Source organism: Coffea arabica, chromosome 6c (genome assembly GCF_036785885.1).
Source record: "Coffea arabica cultivar ET-39 chromosome 6c, Coffea Arabica ET-39 HiFi, whole genome shotgun sequence".
Lineage (NCBI taxonomy): Eukaryota > Viridiplantae > Streptophyta > Magnoliopsida > Gentianales > Rubiaceae > Coffea > Coffea arabica.
In genome coordinates this window covers 14362657-14382432 of record NC_092320.1, presented here as the reverse complement: position 1 = coordinate 14382432, position 19776 = coordinate 14362657, and the positions used below count along the sequence as shown (strand labels likewise).

The 19776-nt window shown below is 32.6% G+C and overlaps 2 protein-coding genes and 1 non-coding gene across 3 annotated transcripts; 2 read left to right on the top strand and 1 right to left on the bottom strand.

Annotated features, from left to right (window-relative positions):
- Positions 1-560: 560 nt before the first annotated feature.
- Positions 561-6447, top strand: LOC113691536 (uncharacterized). Its single transcript, XM_027209707.2, has 8 exons — positions 561-775; positions 1060-1148; positions 1667-1730; positions 2454-2531; positions 4666-4742; positions 4833-4899; positions 4988-5095; positions 6030-6447. Exons 1-8 carry the CDS (start codon positions 704-706, stop codon positions 6057-6059), a joined length of 585 nt encoding a protein of 194 aa, XP_027065508.1. The 5' UTR covers positions 561-703; the 3' UTR covers positions 6060-6447.
- Positions 6448-11463: 5016 nt separating this feature from the next.
- On the bottom strand, positions 11464-12864 carry LOC113692268 (probable CCR4-associated factor 1 homolog 7). The gene is made up of 2 exons (XM_027210655.2): positions 12561-12864; positions 11464-12412 (listed from the first exon to the last, which is right to left on the bottom strand). Exon 2 carries the CDS (start codon positions 12340-12342, stop codon positions 11518-11520), a length of 825 nt encoding a protein of 274 aa, XP_027066456.1. The 5' UTR covers positions 12343-12412; positions 12561-12864; the 3' UTR covers positions 11464-11517.
- Positions 12865-18918: 6054 nt separating this feature from the next.
- Positions 18919-18992, top strand: TRNAT-AGU (transfer RNA threonine (anticodon AGU)). The gene has a single exon. It is a non-coding gene; the product is annotated as a tRNA-Thr (tRNA).
- Positions 18993-19776: the final 784 nt, after the last annotated feature.

Below are 19776 nucleotides of genomic sequence, written 5' to 3'. Positions count from 1 at the left end.
AAGTAAAAATTTATAATAACGGCAGACAATGTATGCATGCTCATGGAAAAATATATACAATTTCATGATGATGTGCAATTTCCTTATTGTGTAAAACAATTGGTACTTACAATGGTTTTTGGCCAAAAGAATCTCGAAACTATTTATTATATGATACAGCAAGACTTTATGCTTTTTAATTCACATTAAATTGACTTAAAATATTTTGATTCTTGAAATACGAAACTTTAGTTTGGTCACAAACCATCTTTCTCATCTACTTTTTCAGCTTACCAATTTCAAAAGTAAATAAACATATCAAGTAGTTATGTATCACATATCATAATAAAAGAAGGTAAAAAAAATAGAAAAAGGGATTAGAAGCTCACATTTATGATCTTTTGAGATTATGGTAAAATGAGAGAGTTTGGAGAAAATAGGAAATGGATTAGAACAGAAACACATAACAAAATGGGAAAAAAAACGTTGGTAAAAAGTTGAGGGCGCAAAGTGCAACTCACGCAAAAGTTTAAGGGTTTCAACTACAATAAACCCTTGTATACTTCCATTAATCTTAGGAGCACAAAAATTTGCTTTTATCATTCAAAAACCCGAATTGATCTTCGCTTTTAAGTTTTCAACTACGACTGGTAAGTACTTTGAGCGAAAGCAGACACAGTAGCAATCAAAAAAGCAACCCAACAAATTGGTGAAGGATCGCAGGATGATAGGAGTTGGAAAGATGAAGCAGTACACAAATGTCCTCGACAGACCCCTCAGTAAAGGCAAACAAGAGGTTTTCTTTCACTCCCTATTCAGATCTAGCCGGTAACAGGTTAACGGATTAAAGGGTTTTAATTAACTGTAGTTGAGCAAATTATAAGGTACTTAGCTTGGTTTCATCTCAAATCATGTAGTTTTGCGGCTCAATGTGGATGGGTTTTTGTTTTTGACTCTTTTCATGGTCACAATTGAAATGTATTTGTTGTTTAGTATTTCTTTTTGGGGTTTTGTTCTTTCTGCTGGCTGTTGATTGAAATCTCTTCTTTGTTCTAAAAAAAATGATAATTTTTTGGTCAGGTGAGTTTGAGTGCATTTGCATTCTTGTTCTCAGAGCTGGTTCAGTACAATCAGACTCAAGTTGACAACATTGCTGAACTCGAAAGAAGGTGATACTATCTTCCACTCATGTAGGTCAATATGTATATGCTGTGAAGAATGGTTGGCGTTAATTTATAGTTCTTGAGATTTCTTGAATCAAACTTGTGAGATGTGCTCAGGATGGAAAATCAGTCACCGGTTCAAAGCAATTATGCGCAAGTAATTATCATCTGGTACTGTTTTGGAAACAAAAAATTGAACTGACTAATAACATGCTAAATTGTGGGGATTGGAGAAAGGGGTTGAGAGGGGGGGGGGGGATATGCAACAGCAATATAAATAGTTAGTTTAGTGTGCATTTTGAAAATTTATGGCAAGAATCGTCCTTTACTAATCTGCTTTCGTCAAACATTCTCGCCACACCATCCAAAATGATTATTTTTGTTGTTCTGATTAATCTGGAACTGGATTCACAATCCTTGGATTTCTGATGGTTTACTTTGGGTTACTGAAGTTGTGTGACTGCTTGATTTATGCATGGATTCCGTTGTATTAATTTGATGATATCTTAGTTTTGGGCTTGCAGGCTCGAAGATGCAGGATATGCTGTTGGAGCAAGGGTTTTGGAACTTCTTTGCCACAGAGAAAAGGTGCGGAAAATCGAGAGAGTTCATGCAAATATTCTTACTTGGAAGTTATTCTCTATGGTAGCCCATGGCAAGTTTTATGCATGTTAAATCATCCTAATCTTTGAAGTGAAACTAAAACATCTGCATCAATTGCAAAGCTGAAGAGCTGGATATTTTTGTCCATTTAACATCTGCCTATTGTGGCTGAAGTGATTGAAGTTCAATAAATTGATTCAGATTAGATTCTTATTTGCAGCAAGTTCATGTGTTTATAATGTTTTTAGTTTTCTTTTTTTTTTTTTTTGAAGTAATTCCACTGCTACTTTGCTATAGGACATACACTGAAAAATCAAGGGAGAAACCAAGTAATTTCTTTTTGGTGTTGAGGTTTTAAAACTATTCTCCTAAACAAAGCTATTACTGTTTGAAAGAAAATATTAAATCAGCTAACTTTGTATGCTTATTTATTCTTGTCTTTAACTGAAGCATTACCTTGAGTAATTTTTCGCACACGAAGATTCATGTATGCAACATATTGGTCACTGCAAGATCTGGTGAATGGTGATGGTGCAACATGTTGATCAATTATTGGTTGAATTATTAAAGGGACATCTGAGTAACTGTTTGTGAAGTGATTAATGTTATATAAGAACTTCTCAGAGGGGTCTCTAAATCTATGTTTATGGCTTTTGTTCTTCTCTAAGTTGACTGGCTTATGTTTTTACTATTTATTTGATGCTTTAGGGAAACAGAAGAGAGACACGACTCCTGGGTATCTTATCTTTTGTACACAGCACAGTATGGAAGGTGTTGTTTGGAAAGGTTGGTATTGACTTGCGGCCTCTCAAGATATGGTGCATTGCTTAAATAAATTTGTCTCTTGAAACTTTAGTAATTTTTACTCTTTTTGTGGTAGATCTATCTTGGTTTATTTTGAAGACCTGAAAACTTTAGTGGAAGTATATCTTCCCGTGTCTTTGTTAACTCGCCAAACTAATCCTTTCCTCTTTTCAGTATTGCCACCTTTCCTTGCCTGGTATGGTGAGATAGGCTCCACATACCTTCATAGTTTCTTGCTCCTGATTTTTAATTTTTGAAAGGATTGATGATCACCATGATCCCAATATGGGTGTGTTCTCAATACTAATCTGACTTGAAAGGCATTTTGCAAGTTTACCACACTCTTTTAGAAATGTGAACTTAGGTGGTGCAGGATTATAATCTGAAAACTAAGAGCCTCTATGTCATGAAAACCATTTATGTGATATGAATGTTGTTGCGACCTGTTCCCTGTTCCTTATGACAACTGTCATGGATGTCAAAATCCATTTGTCGTTTGCAAAAGTAATATTCTATTATTTTCTGAATCTTATATTGACTATTTTCTCAGGTAATTAAGTTTGGGATTTTTTCCGAGTTCATGATGTTGAGTAAGGATTAACCTAACTTTCCAGCTCTGAACTATCAAGACGGTTGCTGGTTTTGGATTCATACTGCACAGTATATGTCAGCTTGCTGTTTTAAGATTTGACCTATACTGAGAATGAAAATCTAGGATAGCTGCTTCAGAAATTAGATAGAGCACTGAGAAACTGAAATTCTTGTAGTATAATTTTATATATTCCCCTCAATGCCTTTGTTGCATGCCCTTGATATGTTTTTCTGCCCAATATTTCGCTAGAGCGTATTCAATTGTCAGATCAGGACAATCCGCAAAGAAGCATATTCAAATGAATAATCCAGATACACTGAGTGTTTTCAAATTTCAATATGTTGCTAATCCCCAAATATTTGTTTAAACATACGCAATGAAATGTAGAAGATTGCAAAACTATGAGTTTGCAAGTCAATGAAAAACCATATTGACTGTAAGGTTGCTCATATTCTGTATTTGTAAAATGACAACCTTTGGCCACTTTTTATGTTGAATGGTGATCCCTTGGAGATGGGATCTGCAGAGACCAAATTGCTTCAATGTGAATGCAACAACATAGGGAACAAAGTTTCTTCCGACTTTAATAATAAATTGCATAATCTTATTGTAGCGTTTATGCTTCAACTATTCTGCAGCTTGTTACTTGTGCACATAAAAGTAAACCTGGAAAATAGCATATCTGCATTTTATGAAGATGCTTCACCCATTCACTTTTATTTAATTTAAGTACAGCTGTGGAGCGTTACTACTGGAAAGAAGAATCAAATCCAGAACTTTGGCACAAGCTTTAAAAAAGACATGCTACCCTGAATTAAGCATTTAGTGAGAAAAATTGCTTATTTGCATCTCAAAATTTTAGTGTTACTTTTCTAACTGGTAAAGCCACCAATTTGACTTTACTGCTGAAGATAGCCATCTGAGGTGATAATTTTATCTTCTTTTTAGATTCTCACATCTGTAAATGATGGTCTAAATAGCACAAAAACCGTATCAATACAGATTGGAAAATTTTAGCATGCTTCTATCACTGCTAACCGATCTTCTTTTCTATGTGGTTGAGGTTAATGTTTCTTTAGTTCTCTGCTAACTTCTTCTTTTAAAAGCATGACCTCCAGTTTAGAAAGCACATTGCTTCCGAAGCTTAAATAACGATGGAGTTTGTGTCAGGGTTGACAATCTGAAGAGTTATTTTTAGTAGGTTGTGTAATAAAAGAACTGACAAGAATTTGCTACTGGTGGCTTCAAAGTGCTGGGTGCACACAAATTTGTGCCTTAGATCATAATGTATGTAAGGGGCTTCTACTGTCCAGAAGGAGCATTTTCATCATATCTGTCCTTGGTCCTCCACATAATCAACTTGTAATATCAGACACCTTTATATTAAGCTTTTCATGTGCATATTATTATTATTATTATTCAGACACCAATACTGTCTGTATTGGTGAGAATTTTCTGAAGACGTAGTTGTTTTAGAAAGGGACATGAATGTATCTTTTATCCTCTTATCCATGTAAATTTCAGGTAGCTGACTCTCTTGAGAAAGGTACTGAACATGAAGATGAATACATGATTAGCGAGAAGGAACTTTTGGTCAACAGGTTATCTTTCTCCCTTTGTTGCATGCTTGTATCTGATTTGTATTAGCTGTCCTCTTAATGGTCTGCTAACATGCATTCATTTGATTCTAGATTTATATCAATTCCCAAAGATATGGGTACTTTTAATTGCGGAGCTTTTGTTGCTGGAATTGTAAGGGTATGTCTTACATTTTTATCTTTTTGGTACAAATACCTATTGATAATTTTGGAGTTGGCCTCTAGTTGATGTGCTTTTTCTTTTGAAGGGCGTTTTGGATAATGCAGGTTTCCCTGCTGTGGTAACAGCTCATTTTGTTCCTGTTGAAGGACAGCAGCGACCTCGAACAACCATCTTGATAAAATTTGCTGAGGAGGTACAAAATGTTTGACTCTATCATTCTTTAAGCATGGCTCCCATGTTCCTTTAGTTCTCTTTTAGAAAGTGCTTGGGGTTTAAGAATACAAAAGTTGCAGGTTTTATAATTGGTGCATACTCCAACTCTTGTTGAGTCTGCTTTTTGATCAATTCTTTTTACAGGGCAGATTGGCCTCAAAAGGGGCATGCTATCTTAGATATTGCAGTTGTTGGTAGTTGTCTTTTAATATTGAATTTTGTGCTTTCCACATAGCAAGTCTGAGAATTAAAGACATAGTAACCTGTAACTTATTCAAAAACGAGAATTTTTTGCTTCTTTTTTTGGAGGAATAAAGTGAAATTATTCAGGATGCTGGTTTTTTACAGGTTTATTCATAATTGTTTTTGGTTAATTCTTTCACTAAAGTAGTGAAATGATGAATCACCTCTTCCGGCTTTAGCGGTTCATTAATACTGTACAGATTCCAGATCTCACCTTGTCTTAACTGGCTTGAAACGACTCAGCTTTAATTGTTTAAGTTATTATTTAGCCAATCCAGCTTTTCTTTTCCCAGCTTGATAGTCTCTAGCCTGAAATATTAGGTTATAGTGAGCAATATTTATTAATGTTCTTCAGAAGTTTTAATCTATTGACGTTTGAATGGCATTGGTCTCAATTTTGATGAAAACTCAGTTAATTCTAAGGCTACAGCATGTTTTCTTCCTTTCTTTGTCGTCTGCCACCTAGACTAGATAAACTTTCAAGCAGTTTTTCGTAAATATTCCCCATATTATTAAGTGGCTAGCTTGTTTGACCTGTTCATTTTGTGGGTTTTGAGCACATGTTAAATGATGGATGAGCTGGAGTTAGATGCTAAGGTAATTTGGAAATTTTTCTTGCGACTCCTGGAGTACTTTCTGCCACTTATGGTTGACTGTTACATCTTTTCCAGGTACTACGAAGAGAGGCAAGATTGGGCTGATACTTACTTTTCAATGTTCATTAATCAATAAGAAGTTGCAGATCGTGAAAGCTGTCATTTCATTACTAGAAACTGGCATTTTCATAGTCCAAGAAGTTTGCAGTTCGTGAAAGCTGTCAATTGATTACTGGAAATTAGCATTTTCATGGTCCATGATGCATACCTACTGCCCTTCCTGGCAGTATATCTGTACCTGTCAAAAGTATCATAGCAGCCGGTTTAGAGTGCCATTTTAAGATATGATTGGTGGAAACTTTTGCAATTCGCAAGCTCTTTTGAGGAAATTTATGGACATCAACACAGGAAGTTACATTTTAACCAGGATGAGTTAAATGTATGGGAATTGAATACTTTGGCTTTCTTTTAACAAAATGTTTGGTATCATCAACAGTCAGCTCTATGACATGGATTAGAAAATGCAGAAATCAAAGAGCACAAAGACAAAAAATGATGTTTCCTTCTTTATTTTCTTAGACACAAGTTTAATCGCAGCAACTATTCCATGGTCTGAACGAAATGAAACGTCAAACTCCAGCTTCAAGTGTCGAAGGAAGGTAACACAGTAGTGATGCACGTAATCTCATAGAAGAATATGTGAGCATTTCAGGCGAAATTTGACATTTATGCAATCCAGAACAATGGGTTAAAAAAGGGGCTACTTAATGGGTAAAAGACATGCTATTTGAAACCAAAAATCCACTAAGCGATGCATAAGCAATCCGTGCAGATGAAATTCGCAGGACATTCAGCAAGCACCAAGCAGGAACCCCTCTTCCTCTCTCTGTCCGGAGCTGCAGGAAGTTCAGAGAAGCTTCTGGAATGCCAAATTCCCGAAAATATGCATCTGGAGTTGATATGTATGGGTAGCAAACCAATATTCTTGCCCTTAACTGGGATGAATCAGCAATTCTAGCTACCTGCAAATCTGTAACAAACATTCAAAGTAAATGAATTTTCAAAAGTTTGTTGTTTCATACTTGTAGATTACACGTATTCAAGCACAATCATATAGACACATATTTCAATAAATTTCATTGAAAATTTGTGTCTACTCAGGGTTTAGTCTCACTCTTAACACGTCAAATGAGTTCGTGAACAACAAATGCTAAACACCTGGGACATGTCACTCTTGGCAAGCCAGGAATGTAGTAATAATTCATAATAGAGACTGCACAATCTTCCATGTGTCATCATACTTGCGCTTGCTTCATATTCATACAGGGAAAGATGGTTCTGTGAACATCAAGGCCCATCAGGTCAGTTCATCATAGCTAAATGTGAGTTTCAACTGTCGTAGAAAATCAAAACTTTAATCCCCTTCAGTAATAAAGTAAAGCACTTGATACGTTTTTCATGGGTAAGGTCTTGGTACCTTGATACAGGATACAGATAAAATCATGCACCTAGCACATTGATAAACTTCATTCTGGCTGAATAAACTTCTTCCTAGTTGAGAAAAGAAAAATGTGAATAAAATCCAACGATCTAAGTTAAAGCTTCTGCTCTATCAAGGTATTCTACACCTACTTTATCTAGGCTTGCATATTCTCTGACACGATGCATATCATCCAGATCAATAAGGTGCTCTATGAGGTTTGGAAGCGAACAATACATGATGCCAGAAAAGAAAACAATTGGTACAAGAACCCTAAATAGTGTCCAAAAGACATTTTATGGGTGTTTATAAAATGAGAGAGTTCCTGCACATGATGGTCTTATGAAGCAAAACAAACCATTGCTATATAAAGGAAAGTTCTGATGTACTACTGACCAACAAGTATGATGAGCATGCAGGAAGTATTAGATGAAGAGAGGATAAAAAAGGAGGTAAGGACGCTTAAACCATCCTAAACACAAGCTCCAATCAGCAGTTCAGAATGTCATCCAAAACATGTTTAACACATGGTATCAAGCCAGGAATGGGATGGTGGTGAAGATGGGCATGAATGCAAACATCTCTTGATTACTCTCACAAAGTCAACTTCTTTATTATTCTCCCTCACCAATATCTACCTCTGAAAGAAAGCAGGCTCTTAAACTTCTTCTGGCTAACAAGTATGGAAATTAGTATTTTAATGAACTCAAAAGAAAATCAAGAGGGCACCATCAGGTGGGAGGCAGGAAATGATTTGTCCATAATTAATTCGAAAATAAAGTTAAATGAATAAAGACAGAAGTCAGCTTTGCAAGTTTTGCTTGCAACCTGGTTTATGCTAAACCTAGGCACCATCTCTTGTCAAAGCATTTTACTATCACTCCAAAATCAAATTGTTATGAAGCGGAAATGTCAACACAAACAGCATAAAAGGAAGAAATTTTTTGAAATTCTTCATATAAAATTCAAGTATGACTGGTCCTCATATTGTCAATGAAATGGAAGAAAACACATCTTAAAACAGGTCCACTATATTTTGAGCTCCACAGTGCAGCTGAGGCTGCCAAGTGGTGCTTGGGGGAAGAATAAAGGATGATAAATTATGGACAAAAGATCAAGGAATACTGGTGGAGAAAAGTTATCCCCTTGATGCAGCAAATTGAAATACCACCCCAACTCCACACCTGGAAAAAAATAAAAATCATGAAGTAATGAAACCTTAGACTAACTTCATGCTTAACCAAGTGATCAAAGCTTGGAATAGAAAAAGGATAACTTGTAAGATTCTGAAAACACAAGGAAAAAGGTAAAATCAGAATACTAGAGGTCAAAATAGCATGAGAAGTCCATGCAACAGCATCATCTTAAGTACCATGGGATCTGTTTTCAGCACAGGTTAGACGCTTCTGCATAACTTGTTAAGTATCTTACAATGCTAGCACTGCAATCTCTGCTTAGAAAAACCATGTCTATCATTTTTCTTTAAATTTTGCTGGCTCCAAGATTGGCTAATAAGGGGTTATTACAAGCAATAAATATTTCACATCTTTAGGTCACAAGCACAACTAGATATGCCTCCCCTGAAATTCCACCACTCACCAATATGCAAATTGAAGTTTAACCAAGAATGACAAATGATTGCTCTCTTGTCAACATAAAAAATGAAGATCCAGAAAAACATTCCAAACTCTGGCTTGTCAAGTATATCTGATCAAACCAAGACAGATACTCCTCGGACCTTTTAGTGGATTCCTCAAGCTCGTTGTCAACCAGCAAGAGATGCAAACATCCACCAGAAGTTGGGAAAACTTGGAACTACAAAGCTGCATGGAAAGACAAACCCAAAGAGAAAAGAAAGTGTGATAACCTAATGTCTAGAAAACCAAATGATTATTAAAAGCTAATTTTTATAATATTTGAACTGAAAAACCTGATTTATTGTTCAAGGAAATGGTAACTTGGAAGCTACAAAGTCAGAAAGATCTCTCAGCATGTTCCCAATCGTGTGTGTAAGAAAAAAATTTATCCAGAAGCAAAAAAAATAGAGCATAGAAGTAGCAAAAACAATCTCAAATTAAGCACAATGGCACATTTATTTGCCCTGTATTACCAAAACCAAAAAGCGGATTTTTTTTCCTGCCATTCTTGGCCTCCCCCCGTGCTTCCCCATGTCTCATTAGGCAAACTTAATGAATTGACCTAAAACTGGCACTTAAATGAATACTATTCTACGAAAAGATGATGCTTAATGAACCTCAAAAACAGAAAATACCAAAAGTTGCAAACATCATATTCATTGATCCACACCTCAGAACAAAGAGTCAGCCATCTTGTAAATGACTCTTAACCTGATCAGAGTGACAGGTGAGACCGGTAATCTTGTTCAGAGAAACTTTATATGCCTGGTCAAATTGGCAAATCCAGAAAAATTAGGTTATGAGAAGAAACCTACAGTGCTATCAGTACTTGACAACATCTAAACAAACCTGTGCAAAAGCAAGAACTTCTACCATGACACTCCCACGACTTTCAGATGTCATAGACACTTGTGGATTGCAACTATTGTGGGCCTATGTAAGCCCTCCACATTTTACCTTGTCTCTCTTCTCTTCAGCCTCCATGGAAATGTGTCATATCCTACGTTTTTTATACTTTCAGCAAAGGACAATGCACAATTGCCCCCATGCTAACAAGAGAACTACATAGCCCGTAAGATTGAGAGATTTCTGATTTTAGATCTCAGAAAATATAAATTCCACCTGTATTAATCATAGGTGACTCTAAGCATAAAGAACAAGATGGGCTCAGAACCTGTTTAAAGGCAATTGCAATTATTTCGATACATCTTTATTTCTAGTTGCTTATCTTGTTTTCAATCGATATCTCTCTGAACAAAATAAAGCCCTAATGCCATCTGTTGCACATTATGATGTTAGCTTCTTTACCTTCCTCCATTATTAACATCTGGAAGAAAGCAAGCTCTCAAATTTTCTAGTTGACAAATACGGTAACTAGCATTAACAACATCACAAGAAGAAGTACATTAAAGAGAGTGAGACAGATGGAGGGAGGGAGAGGGACGGCAGTAATTCTATATCCATAACTTAATAGGCAGAAAAATTAAATGACCAAAAAAAGAAACCAGCTTGGCGAATTTCACTTGCCATCAGGTTTATAGATAGTTTACCATCTTTCACAAATCAAATTATGATGACATGGCAAGATTATCCAAAAGAACATAATATAAGAAAATTCTTCAGAGTACAAAGACATAATGACGGCTGATCCTTGTAAGGCCAATGAGATGGAAGAAAATATCTTTTTTCTAAATCAGCTTCTTTTGAGCTCCAGCAAATCTGGTAAAAGAGAGAGCTTTCGCTTGGCTGCAGGTGATAATAATGAACAAGAATAGTAGCATCCACCACCACGCCAAATCTCTTAAATAATCTACAGAATCTTCATAAATTAATGAAACCCTAGCCATGACCTGATCCTAACGAAGTAACCAAGCTCAAAAGGACGAAAATTTTGCAATACCCATATCAAATTCTAAACTCTAATAAGGATCACTAGCGTAGAACCTAGACAGTAGTGGGCAGACTAGAATGACAATTACATACTTCGGGAAACATATTCATGTTTAGTATTTTTCATCAGGTTTTGCTGACTACATGAGAGGCCAATCAGGCACAATTAAGACACAAGAGCAACTAGTTAGGCCTTCTGCTCACATAATCTCTGTCACTGCTTAACTTGCCGTATTCATATCGTTACAGGTAAAAAACACACATGCTTTTAGTTTTTGCATTTTTTTTCCCTGGGCTTTTTCTAATGACAAATGGAGTACCATAAGAATGCAGAGGCATGCTTTACGAAGGAAAATACTTGAAAGGATTCCTATTCAAGTCAACTGTGTCCAAGAACACCAAAATTAGAAAGAAAAAATGACTATCAATGAAGATGAACACTGGTCTTCTAAGAATAATGAAACAAGAACACACAGAGGACAGCAAAAGGAGTAGGCATCCATTCACGAGAAAATAGCTTTTTATTTAGTTATTTATGAGTTGATATTCTTTTCTTTCAAGTACTATTAGGTCCATTGTCAACACCAAGACCATACAATACACCTGCATACTTCTCAGTTGTCCCATGAAAGAAACTCTCTTTCAACTTCATAAATGTACAACAAGTAAGCAAACTATCTGAACCAGCCTGATGGCAGATACCAACTCTTTCCACTTCCAACAGCTCAGCAAGCTTGTTTAATCCACCATGGAGGTGATTGCAGAACCTCATCATATGCTTGATATCATAAACAGTTGGAAAATACATCTTGATCAATTTGAAAAAACCCTCCTGAGTTTCAGGCAGGTTCTGGCACGTCAGGATCTTCAGCAAGTACCCAAAATCATATCCACTGTGAAAGGCAACCCAGCTGACACTATCATTCAACACAATCCCAGACGACATCAGGAGCTCACTGAACCGATAAGCATCAACACCGTTATCAACATTCTTCTTGAAGTCAAATCCACTTCGCCTCAGAAGCTCGATGGAGTCATGAGCATAGACATCCTCATTGGGATTAAACTCCCGGAAATTGAATTGCCAGACGCAGTACTTACCAGTTCCACAGGTGGGAAGATTTCCTTTCTCATCAGAAAACGTGAGGCCCAACTGAATCAACTTGAGAAGGTCCACATTAGCCTTCAAGGTTTTAAAATGAAAATCAGTGAAGTTCTTATAATCCCCTAAAGGACGAAGAACAACGCCAGGAAACTCAGTATCCATAGCTATATAAGGGTAATCATCAACAATTTCCCTGATCAGTGCAAACTCATCCTCAAGGTTGTCATTCCAAACTTCCCTTATATGAATTGAATCATGGCTGGGCAACACGGTCATTTTCTCATCAAATTTGTAGGAAATTGCCAAAACCCACAAAACCCAGTACAACAAACCCAAGACCCTAAATCTGCAAACACCAACAAAATAACAAATCCAAACAAGCCCTTATCAACAAAATCGAACAGAACCCGGAAAATAGAACCTCACAAAAATACAGAAATCAAGTTAAACTAAGGGCTGGAATTGAAAAACATGCAACAAGAAATAGATCTGACCTTAAAGTTTCGAACTTTGTATGGTTCAGAAGGGATGGATTCTTCTGGGTTTTGGGTTGATAAAAATTTTGCGCTATTTTGAAAGTATGTAGGCGGCTCAACTTTGATTCACGAAATAAAATTGGGGATTTTTGAGGACGAATGAGAGCTAGGTTTCAATTTTAAAAAGGGAAGGCAAAATTGACAGAAAAATCGAAATGGGCCTTCGGAAGTCCCCTTAGCTCTCACATTGTAAGAGCATTTTACAAAGTGAAAGTTTATTCAGGTGAACAGGAAAGTGGGGCAGGAAAGTGGGCGCTTGATAGTGAAGTCGGGTATATATCGAGGCGCAGATCAGGCGCTTCTAGAAACCAAATATCAGAAATTTGCGTTTTACACCATCAAACCTTTTGGTTTCGTATCAGTTTCTAAAATTTTTTTTTTTTTTTTTTTTTGGTAAGAAGTTTCTAAAATTTTCAATCATATCATTTCGCTTCTCTAAGATAACAATAGCATATTGTTTGGAAGCCAAGTTTTTTGCCAAGTTTGTGTGCTACAAGTTTTTAAAAAACTTTAACTATAGTAATTTCAAAAAAATTTTCAAAATTTTTAAACTATACACTTCAAAATATTTTATAAAAAAACACATTTCAAAAAAATTTTTAAAAAACTTTTACAGTAATCTACAATAAAGTTTTAGACAAACATCCAAAAAACTCACCTTCCAATATAATAATTTTGAAGGGAGAAAGGATGAGTTGGTGGTATCAAGAAAAAAGAATATACATAAAACGTGTCAAAATGTAAGTAGAAATAGGAGATCTCGAACCAAATGCCTCTCAAGTTTGAGACCTCCCACTTATCACTTGTATTTCAACACCTCTCACTACTACTGATTCATGAGTTATTTATTACATAGTGATCCAATATATGGAATTGCTAGAATGGAGGTAAAGGTTCTCTTAAGTTTATCCTCGTCAAATCTAGAAGGAATTTTATAGTACATCCTGTGCATTATCAAGAGCCTTTAATGCAATTGCCGAGGTCTTAGGTAATTTTGGAACTTTATTCAAAAAGATAGTCACACATGAAAGTGAACGCTAGTCATTTTAATACTACTCAGCATATAGTAGTATTAACCTCATAGTCTAAGAATTCTAATGTAAGTCGTTTTGCTTTGAAAAATGTAATTTGATCTTAATGGCATCATGCATTTTGATGTGAGCAATTTTCTTCTTCGCTTTTCCTGGTTTTGTGAAGTCAATTAATTGGTTCAAATGACATTGACAACTATTTGACCTAGTTTTTCTGGGTTAATTATATCTGCCTTCCTTGAGATTTGTCCATAATACAAATCAAGCCTTGTGGTTTAGTTATATGACTGTCAGCCCCCTATCACTAACAACGCCTGAGCCCAACAAACGGAACCAATGAAATTATAGAAGTACCCTTTGTACGAAAAGCTCAATTTTTCCTGTTAAAGATCACAATATTAAAATAAAAAAAGTTTAGAAGCATAAATAATATACTGAGGAAAATCGTCCACAATCATCACAAAACTAACAAGAGATCCAAATAAGGGAATAAAAAGGTGGAAATCTAGAAAAAGACTATTTTTGCCAAAATCTCCAAAAATTAGCAAAAGAAAAGAAGCAAAATTTGGAATAAAAGCACTCGCCACTATTGGTAACCCCTCTCAATCTTGTTGTAGTTCGTTTTCTCTCTTCCAAACTCTCTCCTCAGCAATTCTCCCTAATCCTCTATCTGCTCCAAGCCTTAAATCTCTTTGTTCTTCCCTCTCATTTAAGAATTATTTATCAAAAATGCCTTAATTCCTTTGCCTAAACCTCAATGGATTGCCTTTGGGCCATTACTTTTCCACTCTAAACCGCCCCACCATCACCCTTTACAATGTAAAACACAACAAACTTTTATTTATATCATCTTATTGGCAATGCAATTGATGTCTAAGAACCCCATGTCTATTTGTTCAAGCATAACTCATTGTTCAATTTTGTCCGTGTAACGACTTTTCATTGTGAGAATTTGAGGAAAATATAGAAGAACTGCGAATAAGCAATCAAAAAAGATTAAGAAGATCTTGAGGCGAGAAGAAATAAGTTCGTATTTATACTTTCAAGAATAAAAAGATATAGGGTACGTTTGGATTGGTGTTTTTGAAAAACTATTTTTCACATTTCAAATGCTACAGTAAATGTGTATTTCAAAAACAACTTCAAAAACACCAATCCAAACAATATATCAAAAACAACTCCAAATATATTTCAATTATGCATATTTAATTTGTATATTTTAATAAGTATATTTCAATTTGTATATTTTAATTATGTATTTTATATGTATATTTCAATTATATTTTAATATATTTTAATTATATATTTTAATATGTATATTTCAATTATGTATTTTAATATGTATATTCAATTATGTATATTATATATATATATATTATATTAATATAAATATATTTATTTCAATTATGTATAATATTATATATATTATGTCAATTGAAATAAATATTATATATTTATATAAATACATTTATTTATATATAAATTTATAAATATATTTATGCAATTTTGTTTTATAATATATATTAATATGTATATTTCAATTATGTATATTATATATAAATTATATTAATATTAATGTATATTATATATATTATACATTTCTAATATTATATATTTACATATACATATCATAAATATTTTATTTTATTTAAAATATATTTTTATATATTTATAATATATTTACATAAATATTATATGTTATATAAATTATATATAATATAATATATAATATATTATACATTTATATAAATGTACATTTATACATAATATATAAATATTTATGTATATTTATAATATACATTTATATTATATATTATATATAATATAATACATTTATACATTTATATTAATATACATAATATTAATTTTACATTTATACATAATATTAATACATGTATACATTTATATTAATTATATTAATACATTTAAACATAATATTAAAACATATTTATAATATATTAATTTATAAATTTATATAATATTCATTTATAATTTATACATTTTTAATAACATACACTTATACATTTAAATATATATTTATATTATGTATTATATATAATATAATACATTTATACATTTATATTAATATACATAATATTAATTTTACATTTATACATAATATTAATGCATATATACATTTATATTAATTATATAAATACATTTCTACATAATATTAATATATATTTATAATATATTAATTTATTAATTTATAATAATATACACTTATAATTTATAATATATTTATAATTTATACATTTATAATAATATACACTTATACATTTATAAATATATTTATATTATGTATTATATAGAATATAATACATTTATATATTTTTATATGAATATATAAATATATTTATTTATAAATGTATTATAAATGCATAAATGTATATTTATATAAAAATTATAATTTATACATTTATACATTTATATAATATTCATTTATAATTTATAATTTATAATAATATACATTTATACATTTGTAAATATAAATGTATTATAAATGCATAAATGTATATTTATATAAAAATATAAAAATTATAATATTCTAAAAATACTCAAAAATATGTTTCAAAAATACCTCTAAAAATAATCCAAAAAAATCTACAGTAAAAGTTTTTCATATAGTTTTTGAAAAACAACCCCAAAAACAACTAATCCAAACGGACTTGTTTTTCAGATTCGAAATGCTACAGTGGTGTTTTTGAAAAACAACCCAAAAAACAGCTAATCCAAACGGAGCCAATGACTACTGAGAATGTTTAGCTGACTAGATTTGATATTATTAATTTTCCTACACTTCAATACTTTTGAGGTTATAAATATGGTCGGAGTAATGATTTACTTTAGTGATACACCTAAGTTTTTTTATAGCGATACTGGAATTGTTTGGCTGTTGAGCATTACTAGGGAAAAAAGAGAAAGTCCAACGTGTGGGGTATTTCGGGACTTTTGGGAGAATAATCTTGCTGATGTCATTAGAATATGGTAGTCAACGTTTGGCGTATATGTTACACATCTCTCAGGATAGAGGAGCTTTTCGCAATATCATCAAACAGTAGGGCCTAATCTATAATTTGACGAAACCTCATTGGAGGTTAATACAAATAATCCAATTTTTTTATGATAATTGTACTAAACCCTCTCCAACTATTATTCCAGTTGCACTCTATTTTTTCAACTTGCTTTGTAGGCGCTTAACCCTCTCATGATGTATTTGGACAAAATCATCCCTGCCATCTTAATTATTTTTATTTTTACTTTTTTTTTTGTTTTTCACTTTTCCTTTTCCTTTTTTAAATTTTTTCTATTTCCTTGCTCTCTAACACTATTAGGCACTTTTGTCTATCTGTTAATAAAATATTTATGCTAAATATTTTAATTTTCTTTTAAAACATTTTCTCCGATTATAGTTTTTTTATGTAAGTGGAAGGTCTCGAACCCGAAACCTCTCACTTACACTTACCCCCCACATACCACCAAACTCATCCCTCCCCCACTCCCATTTGTTTATTTGTTACATTTCACTTTTAATAAATTCATCATCAACTCTATACAATAACAAAATATATGCGTGTTAAATTGCACAGCATATATACTATACGATTCAATACTTTAAGGACATATAAACTAATTAGAGTTCATAGTTACTTAGTTAGTAATAATAAACATACTAGAGTAGTAGAGCAAGTAGGAAATATGTGTTAACAAATTATTACTATTAACTCCTTTAAAAGAAGAAGAATATAGTTGAATTATTTATTTTTTATATTTTTTAAAAAATTTGTTAATTAAGAGTTCCACTTTGTTTATATGTGTTTGAATAATTTAATTTCTTAGATCAAATGGGCTTATGATAAAGCTTCTTATGGATTATTAAAATTGGAAATTAACTATATCTAAAAGTATAAAGTTAAACAAGCTAAAATGATAAAGTTGGTGGTAGCTTTTTATTTTCAAAATAGAATTTTTAAATGCACTATTTATTAAAAAAAATCACAATTAGTGCATCTAAGTAACTAAAACTCTATAAATTTTTTATTAAAATATGCTATACAAATTTTAACAATGAGTGCACTAAATATAATATTGTAATGCTGAAAAAGAATGAAAGGAAAAAGAAAAATAAGAGGGAAGAGATGAAAATTTTGAAAAAAACGAATAGGAAAGAAAAGAAAAAATAATTGAGTTTGTAGAAATAGTTTAAGTCCCTAAAAAAATTCAAGAGGATAACGTGCAACTTGGGTAATATTGACGAGGGTCAAGTGCAATTAACCCTAGCTTTTCATGGTCCTAAGATTCGGAGGAGTTAATTAGCTAAAGAAATACATAAAGGCTATTTTGGCCATGCACTTGCAAAACATTTAATTTTACGAATTAACTGCTAATCCCATGAATAATTGCGTAATTGGACATCGAAGTGTAATCTTCAATTTAGATTGCCAGAGTTTAAAAACTGGCTCAATCACAACTTCAGGAATCAGAATGTTTCTCATGAAGAAAAATTTCAAGACGAGACAAAAGTTTTAAAAATATAATGCCAAATCCCTTATCTGCATTTGTCTTTATGACGCAAGACAAAGAAAAGAAATGATTTAATGGATAGCGAGGATAACCAGTAGAAACAACCACTAATTAGCATGATTAAAAAACAAAGTAAATTTTTTTTCTGCTTTATAATATCATGGTTCGAACTATCTATATCTAAGGAAATGTTATGATTAAATTTAAAACAAAGAAAATGTTTATCTAACTGCAGTTTAATGAGAACATATGAATTGATGTAATATGAATTTCAGTGCTAAGGACTTCAAATTTTTAACTGCTATGAGCTTTTAGTCTTTGTCAAGTATGTCTACCATCACAGAATTTAAGATACATAAAAAGTACTTAAAAGAAAAAAGAAAAGCAATGAATTCATAAGCAAAGTAACCAAGTTTTTATTTTTTATTTTTTTTTAAAAAATATTACATCTTGTCCATTTAGAATTTTAAATGTCCATCTGATATAGTACTGAGTAATTTGTACTAGTGCTCATATGCTGGCATGAACATGCTTGGTGTCCAATTTTTAGAGAAGATAATTTATTTAGTTGAAGTTTGAATTTTAGTATTGACCCTAGTTTGAAGTATAAATTAAAAGAGTTCAATTATTTATTAAAATAAAAGATTCACTTGTTGTAAAAATGAAAATTTATCTTTTACTTAATTGATCATTATTTGGTTGGATATACGAATTTCTTGTATTCTACTACCATTATAAGAACGCGAAGGCACCTGCAACAAGCTCTCGTAGCTCAGTTGGTTAGAGCACCCGTTTAGTAAGCGGGAGGTCTTGAGTTCGACTCTCAACGAGAGCAACGACCCTCCCATGTCATTTTTTTCCCCACCCTATAGTGCTTTACGAATCAAAAGAGATCCTTTCAGGTTCCACGGTACTTTGGCTGCTCTGAGTACAAACGGAAAGTAGAAATTCAGTAGAAACCTTTTACTTCTTTGAATAACAAGCCAGGATATCTACGAAGATCCACTTCGAGAGGGATTTAATTTTATTATTTTTCAAATGCCAAGTCTAAACTTGCGGTAAATATCAACTCTTGTAGATTACACACCAAGCTTCAGTTAATTCTTCAATCCATTTGGATTGGTTATTTTTTGAAAAACAAGTTTTTCAATTGCAATTTACAATGCTACATTAATACACAAACAAAAATAACTTAAAAAATACCAAAGACAACTTCAAAAATACAAAAAATATAAAAAAAAACCTTAAAAAATACAATAAATACAAAAAATAGCCTAAGAAATAATCTCATCTACAGTAAAAGTTTTTCAACTACATTGTTACAATAAAATATTTTAAAAATATCCCTAAAAAACAGCTAATCCAAACGGATTAATTTGTTTCAGCAGAATGGTAGATAAAAAGCTCATTCCTGTGAGACAGGTAATTTTTGTCTGACATTCTTTCTTCCAACTAGTTGAGATGGGATTCTAATATTTTAAGTGAGGCTTAATTATAATAAATCTCCTTCGTAATCTTAATTTTGATTTTCCTTTGTCTTCTTTCCTTCCTTCTTTCTCCTTCTCCCAGCTTATTCCCCTTTTTTTTTTCACGCCATCTCTTCATTCAAGAACCATTGA

What these genes read in the sequence shown, in the direction of transcription:
- LOC113691536 (XM_027209707.2), top strand. Translation starts at nt 704, where the DNA reads ATGATAGGAGTTGGAAAGATGAAGCAGTACACAAATGTCCTCGACAGA. An exon ending in AAGGAACTTTTGGTCAACAG is followed by an intron (nt 4,743 to 4,832) that starts GTTATCTTTCTC and finishes ATTTGATTCTAG; the next exon opens with ATTTATATCAATTCCCAAAG. An exon ending in TTGTTGCTGGAATTGTAAGG is followed by an intron (nt 4,900 to 4,987) that starts GTATGTCTTACA and finishes TTTCTTTTGAAG; the next exon opens with GGCGTTTTGGATAATGCAGG.
- LOC113692268 (XM_027210655.2), bottom strand. Translation starts at nt 12,342, where the DNA reads ATGACCGTGTTGCCCAGCCATGATTCAATTCATATAAGGGAAGTTTGG.